This window comes from Sinocyclocheilus anshuiensis, unplaced genomic scaffold (genome assembly GCF_001515605.1).
Source record: "Sinocyclocheilus anshuiensis isolate Anshui unplaced genomic scaffold, SAMN03320099.WGS_v1.1 scaffold145, whole genome shotgun sequence".
In the NCBI taxonomy this organism is placed as follows: domain Eukaryota; kingdom Metazoa; phylum Chordata; class Actinopteri; order Cypriniformes; family Cyprinidae; genus Sinocyclocheilus; species Sinocyclocheilus anshuiensis.
In genome coordinates this window covers 1,423,639-1,431,304 of record NW_015537973.1, presented here as the reverse complement: position 1 = coordinate 1,431,304, position 7,666 = coordinate 1,423,639, and the positions used below count along the sequence as shown (strand labels likewise).

The 7,666-nt window shown below is 36.8% G+C and overlaps 1 protein-coding gene across 1 annotated transcript in view; it reads left to right on the top strand.

Annotated features, from left to right (window-relative positions):
* Nucleotides 1–1,066: 1,066 nt before the first annotated feature.
* The window catches only part of vegfc (vascular endothelial growth factor c), a 36,834-nt gene continuing 30,234 nt past the window's right edge, over nt 1,067–7,666 (top strand). The window contains exon 1 of the mRNA XM_016463777.1: nt 1,067–1,611. Coding sequence (XP_016319263.1) covers nt 1,495–1,611 — 117 coding nt within the window. The 5' untranslated portion in view covers nt 1,067–1,494. The remainder of the gene's footprint in view (nt 1,612–7,666) is intronic.

Sequence of the window (7,666 nt, the reverse complement as noted above, 5' to 3'; positions counted from 1 at the left end):
ATATGACTGACAAGCGTTTTGTTGGTAATTTACAATGATTTGGAATTACTATGCCATCTGCATGTGCAATTGTTTGGCCATTTTCACCATCAATTTGGTATAATCATTTATTATTATATATTGTTTAATTTAATAGCAAACAAAAGCAACATTTTCTGTCTAGTCCCCTGGAAAACAACCCCAGTGATCAAATGTGCATTATCAGGTATTTTCACATTGAATTATTCAGTAGTGTCATGGCTAATTAGGTTATCATTCACAAACCCTTAGCCCTGAGCCTGTTCAAACTAGACCTTTAGTGTTAACACTGAATGCATTTGACAGTGCATGTTTAGCCTGCTACTTAAAGTAGTATTTGAGAAGATCACAAAATTAAATGCGACCATTTGACAGCGGTGAATGGAACACAATGACTTGAGTGAGACTTGCATTCCCCAGCATTAGAAGAGCACTCACTGAACTTGAGGACTAAAACCCCCTATGGAGAACAACCCTCCAACCGAATTAAAACCTCCCCAAAGCAGCTCATTTCGCATAGGGTGAATTCAGGTAAACTGTTCCACTTTTTGACAGTCATCCCAATTAACCCAGTCCCAATCAGAGAGGCCCGAATAACCGTCCATAAATCAGCCTGCATTATTCAATGTTTTTTATTTTTATTTCTTTATTATTTTCATTCATTGTATTTATTTATAATTACATTTTTAACAGTTTAATTTGAGTTTGCAGCAAGCAACTTAATTGTCAACAAGTTGTAGGCTACTAAATTTGTATAATTTGTTAAACATAGGAATAGGTTTACAGTTGTTAATTCAATAATTGCAATACACACAATAATTACAATAGTCACATTAACTACTTTTACGTTGCTCTTGCGTCAGTTTTTGAAGCATCAATGCCCCTGTCCCCGTTCCATTGCATGAAAAAAAAAGAAAAAAAAAAACATAAGGTAAGAAAATGATGTCTCCGTTTTCATTTTGGGATAAACTATTCCTTTATTTGACCTTTCACCTTACACAAAAAAGCAGCAACTGTAGAGGTTCATTCAGTGCGCTTGTGCGTTTACACAATGCGTTTGACGTGCTGTAGTTGACACCTGAGAAAGCGCGCGTGCCACGACTCATATTCCTCTCTTGATATCTCGGAATGTGTCTAACGGCGAACGGAGAGGCAGGCTGGGGGAAAACGGAGAGGGGGAGGGAGAAGGATCCAAAGTAACAGCGTGAAATTACATTAAACATGCCATTGAGCGCTCCGCGCACTTCCACAATATCTTCGCACGGAGTGGATGTTCACAGCCGTTTGTGAAGGGACGAGCTCACAGTGCGTTCCACGGACCAGTATCGAAGTGCCTTCTTAAAATGTTGGATGCATACATGGGTGTTATTTTAGTGTAAGGAAAGAGTCTTCTAGAAACCTGCTGCTGAAAGCTGAAAAAAGAAGAACTTCCAACAGACTCTGCTCAGACTTCAGAGATTTATTTTCTCTTCTAAAATGCACTTATTTGGAATTTCTGTTTTCTGTCTCGCATTGATTTATGAAAACCTTGCTTTGGAGTCAAGTCACGACTACTATGATTATGATTATGACCAAGATCAAGGGGATGCCATGGTAAGCACCGGCAAGCTCATTTCCACGTCATATTAAAAGTAGAGAAATTGGTTTAAGGCATTATTTGTTGGTAATGATTTGTTGCCCTTTATTTAGCATAACGGAAACTCATAATACATGATTCTAAAATTATTTTAAAACTTTGTATTACTGCTTGGAGCATTGAGGCAACATATCAGCAGTCAACATCACTGGCACTGGTGGTGACTATATTGTTGTAGAACTTAGCCAAGATTTATATCCTGATTCATTTTATTAAGATACCTTTGCATAAACATGTGAATGAAATGTGTATAATTCAAAAAGGTATTTCAAACTCTAAAGCTTGGGCAGATCTTTAAAAGCCTTTAATCGTTTAGGGTATGATGTCACATGGTGCTTACCTTTGACCTTACTCATCATTATATATGACTGCCCTCTTTTTTGTATTGGTGTTCAAATTTAACAGGGTTGTTGAAAACAGTGTACCTCTAGAATATTCACCATTTTCATCTATTTAACATCTGAGCATCATTTTGGAACAAAAGATAGGAAATGATTCACATTTGAAGTAAAAGGGAGAATTTATATATTTTTTGTAATTGTGCATTCACACATCACTGGTTTAAAAGGGAAATTATTTGAGAGCACAATTATATTGCCATAAAAAGTAGAAGCAGGTGTCATTGGGTCAACAACTTCAGAAGTAGTTTCTCTCTGTTTCTTCTGTCTCCCCACTGAGTAAGAAAGAAAGAAAGAAAGAAAGAAGAGAGAAAGAGCTATGATTTTAAACATTCTAATTTGATCATGTACATCATGATCAATATACTCAATTGGTGCAATTCATTTTAGTAACTCTTCTTACCTCAGGAGCTCCAAAGTGACCTGTCTGCACACAAGAGAGGATATGTCTGTTAGTTCTTAGTCTCTGTACTGCTTTTGGCTTGCACAGCCATTATACATGATTACTTTGACACAACATTCTATCTTTTCATATACAGCAGCAATGGACTCTTTGGAATTTTACTATGTGCAGTGTATAAATGATACCATATGCTACACGCAGCAATGTGGACATCTTGACAAGATCTTGAAATGATTCCCATTGGTAATGTGCGACATGGGCTGTACACTAATCATGATTGCCTAAAATTAGACTTGCTTTGTTTTCACTGCTCTCTATTTTAAACTCCTTTGGGTCACAGTGAAATTCAATGGTTATTAAGATTAATTTAGCTGGAATTCACTAAGAGTAGGGAAAGTTAATTGTAAGTGCGACAGCAACATAAAAAAGCTGCTGAATTTCTAATGGTTTATTTTCAGTCCACTTGGGGGATATTTGTCTTGTGCTTATGCCATGGAATTGAATAATTGTTCCTTAATTGCACATGTGGCTGTATGCAATATGAATGTATGGGATGGGTGACTTAATAATTCATTGGGCATCAGTCAGCGCTCAACTAATATACTGACCTTATTTCCCTCCCTTGGACTTTTCCATCATGGCCATCTCTCATCTGTTTGGCAAAGCTGTCCTGTAATTCATGAGTAATTGTGATTCTAAATGTAAATCATGAGGGTTGTGCATGTAGAGAGAGTTATTGTCAAGTAAGACTATCTTTTTGAAGGGGTCACCTGGGAAATGTGGGTGTTTAGGGAGTACATGAGGTGCTGGGACTACTGATTTGTAGTCTTAATGGCTCTGCTGCAGTCTTGACCTCATTCATTGGGACTGATGTTTGGTTTCATCATGTGGCTTTACAGAAACTCCATCATTTTTAACAGGGATGTTGACTGCTTTAGGAATGCCTGTTTTATATTATTAGCTGCTATGTTGCAAGTCTCTTGAGACACTCTGGTTTAAGTAAGCATTATATTTCAGTCGGTATGAGTGTCTTTACGGTTAGTGATAAATGCCTGAGAATAAACCACCCATGATAAAGCACCTCCAGCTAGAAGGAAAATAACTTTTCCAAACAATGCTTATTTATTTCTGTCCTTTGGTGATAACTAAGGGATTCCCCAGGGACGTCTTCTCCCGTGTGAGTGTGTGGTCATGTGTACTTCCCAGGTAGGAAAGTTAGCACAGGTGGAACAGATTACCCACATCTGCCTCTCTTATCTTTTCTACTCTAATAGCCAATCCACCTGCCAGATCTGCTCATCCTTTAACTTCAGATATAGCACAACCACCTTTCAACACTTTCACAACTTTAGAGGAGCTTTCACCTGGGGGGCAGGGAAAGTCAGACGTCTTGATGACATAAGCAAGACGTCTCGTCTTTGGGGAGGTCAGCAGTTCAACCATTCTTTGAATTAGGCAACTACTGCAAATGGGGTGTTTCAATAGCTGTTACTTCTTAAAACCTATTTTTATTGTACACTGCTGTACATTAGTAAAGGACTGACATGGTTGAAAGGCTTCAAAGTGTTTTTAGGAAGTACAGCATAGTTCTTGAATGAAAAAATGAGTGGGTGATTTGATGTGAGGTTTAGTTCAATTCTCAGTTCTTTTAGATGAGGCTGCAGTGAGCACTTACACCTTGAGAACAGCGCTTACTGTACACGTGTATAAAAGGCTTAATATAGTTTAAGGCTTAATGTCAGTTTAGATTTAATATTTTTTAAATTAATTTTTTATATCTTTTATATCAATTTTATGTTTTATTTGTATTATTAGTTAGATTTTCCATCAATTAAACAGCACTACAAACTGTTTCCGAAAATCTGGCAAGTGAGTTTTGCTTGTTTAATATAGACGCTTGTTGCCTAATTGGTTCATATAGGCTTGAAAGATTTCTTAATGGAATACAACATATTAAAGTCCTTTTTCTCATCAAATTAATTTTTCAGTGTACACTTTAAGTGACAGCATAGATTTTAGCATTTTGGCAACATTTTTATATATATCTTTTCTAGGAATGAAATGTATATACATTTACATTTAGTCATTTAGCAGACGACAATGGAAGCAATCAAAATCAACAAAAGAGCAATGATATGCAAGTGCTATAACAAGTCTCAGTTAGCTTAACGCAGCACACATAGCAAGTGTGCTTTTTTTTATTATATAATAAATAGAAAGAAAACAGATAGAATAGAAAAAGAATAGCGCAAGCTAGTGTTAGAGGCCTAAAAGTAAGTATAAAAACTGTCAGTACAATTAAAGGGTTAGTTCGCCCAAAAATGACAATTCTGTCATTAATTACTCACCCTCATGTCGTTCCAAACCCGTAAGACCTTCGTTCATCTTTGGAACACAAATTAAGATATTTTTTATCAAATCTGAGAGCTCTCTGACCCTCCGTAGACAGCAATGCAACTGCAATGTTCCCAGGTCCAGAAACGTAAGAAGGACATTGGTAAAATAGTCCATGAGACATCAGTGGTTCAACCGTAATTTTATGAAGCTACGAGAATACTTTTTTGTGCGCAAAGAAAACAATAATAACATAATTTATTCAACAATTCTTCTCCCCGATGTTACCATTTTCCGCCATTTTGGAGAGTACCCCAGAACGTAATCAACGTAATCAGCGTTGTTTACATTCAACATGTGTGCGCTGTCTACTGAATGTAAACAACACTGATTACGTTCAGCGAAAGTGTATGCATGATTTTATCAAAAATATCTTCATTTGTGTTCCAAAGATGAACGAAGGTCTTACGGGTTTGGAACGACATGAGGGTAAGTAATTAATGACAGAATTTTAATTTTTGGGTGAACTAACCCTTTAAAAATGTACTAATATTTACCATTTAGGTACTAATATGTATACGTTTGGGACTAATTTAACCTATTAGGTTTAAATAATGTACAAAGGTTTACTTTTGGAAAGGGTACTGCCCCAGTGACAGCTTCTGTACCTCTTTTTTTCTGAGAGTATAACTTTTGTCCTAATAATGGTATTAGTTAAGGATAGCCAATTTAAATGCCCCTCATACAGTGACACTCTCATGGACAGATAAAGGAGCACACAGAGCACACTTTTTAGTTTGTACATCAGTTCTGTAGTAATCGTACATTCAGTTTGAGCAGCTGTAACTTTGAGGTTACCGTTTGTCTCTTTCTTTCTGTGCTGACTGTAAACCGGCTGTAGGTCTCAGTCCCCTTCAGCAGAGGAATTCAGCTCTGACTGGGCCCAGCAGTGTGCCTGAAGCATCTGGTTGACTTTTTTGTGTGTGTTTGACACTTTTTTTTTTCAGATCTCAGACTGCTTTTGTAATTTCGTCTGCAAGGAGAAGCATTGGAATCTGTGTTAGATCAGAAAATTCCAGATCACTAAAAATGAGTAAACTTTTTTTACCTGCCACCTTCTAGGAAACAACTTATCACTCACATTATAGCCAGTGTGTGGCCACTCTGGGAGTATAAACTGTTAAAGTATGGAGACTAAGCCCTTGGTGGTAGACAATAAAACAGTCTGAAAACAGACTCTTCAGTGGGCAATCATGCAGAAACCTTCCTTAAGACCAAATGGCAGATTTATTTGTAATAAAAATTTAGATGGGACATAATTGACACCTTTAAATACCATAGAAGCAAGAAATATCACCCACGAGTGGATATGCAATCATTTGCACAAATCTTAATGAGAAGTCAAGACTTGCAGTGTAGCAAAGATTTACAGATTAACAAAGACTTAGAGAATTACAAAGGAAATGGAAATCTTTCTAAACCCCTGGGATCACCGCTCTAAAGGATAAAACAGGTTTTGTGTACTGACCCGTTCATTTAGTCAGAGTGAAACAGAGTAAGGAACAGGTAGTGCACATGTAGGCTGAGGCCAGGAAAAAAGTCTGTTCTGAAACAAATATATCATCCAATGTAGAAGCACAAATATTATCACTTCTGGAAAATGGAGACAAGAGTAGTGCATTAGTTTACAGATTAATTGTAAAGTTTTATTATGCTACATGAAGCAAATGTGTGTATTCCTTAATATTTTGTAAGTCACTCTTAAAAAGTTTTTTTTTTCTGCTAGGTCCCAAAAATTCAAAAAAATTGAGTATTAGTGTCCTGTAATTACTAAAAGATTGCTGAAGAAGAAAATTGTCATATTTCACCCTCATGTCATTCTAAACATATTGAACACAAAAGAAGATATTTTAGCTGAATGCCCAAGCGGCCCTTTTCCATTCAGTGTAAATGGGTTAGAAGCAGAAACAGTGTAAGGAAAAGGTCAACTTGGAATATCAGCTTATTAATTGATTTTGCTTTTCACAGAGGAACCAAAGTCATACAGGTTTGGAACAATGTGAGAGTGAGTAAATGGTGACAGAATATTCGTTTTTTGACAAACTAATCCTTTTTAAGCTTTCTTAAGACTTTGCAAGAGACGTGCAATCCACATGCCAAGACATATGAATACTCGCAGAGTGGATTCTGCTTAAACCTTACTAATGTCGTTCTTGACAGTTTCTGTTCAGACAGGATATTTGCTTCATATAATTCTTTAAGTATGCCAAAACAAGAATGGCATCCCCCCTTCCCCCACTGTGTGGCTTTTTTTTTGTGCCTACATGGCAGGGTGCGAACTACGGGGGATCTAGGGGGAGCTTGGCTCCCCTTAAGTATTAGTGTCCTGTAATTACTAAAAGATTGCTGAAGAAGAAAATTGTCATATTTCACCCTCATGTCATTCTAAACATATTGAACACAAAAGAAGATATTTTAGCTGAATGCCCAAGCGGCCCTTTTCCATTCAGTGTAAATGGGTTAGAAGCAGAAACAGTGTAAGGAAAAGGTCAACTTGGAATATCAGCTTATTAATTGATTTTGCTTTTCACAGAGGAACCAAAGTCATACAGGTTTGGAACAATGTGAGAGTGAGTAAATGGTGACAGAATATTCGTTTTTTGACAAACTAATCCTTTTTAAGCTTTCTTAAGACTTTGCAAGAGATGTGCAATCCACATGCCAAGACATATGAATACTCGCAGAGTGGATTCTGCTTAAACCTTACTAATGTCGTTCTTGACCTAATTGAACGTAGGAATTATGGTATTAATTATAGTGCTTGCATAAAGCAAGTAGTGCATACACTTGTAGCTGTTATGTATCTTTGTAATTCAT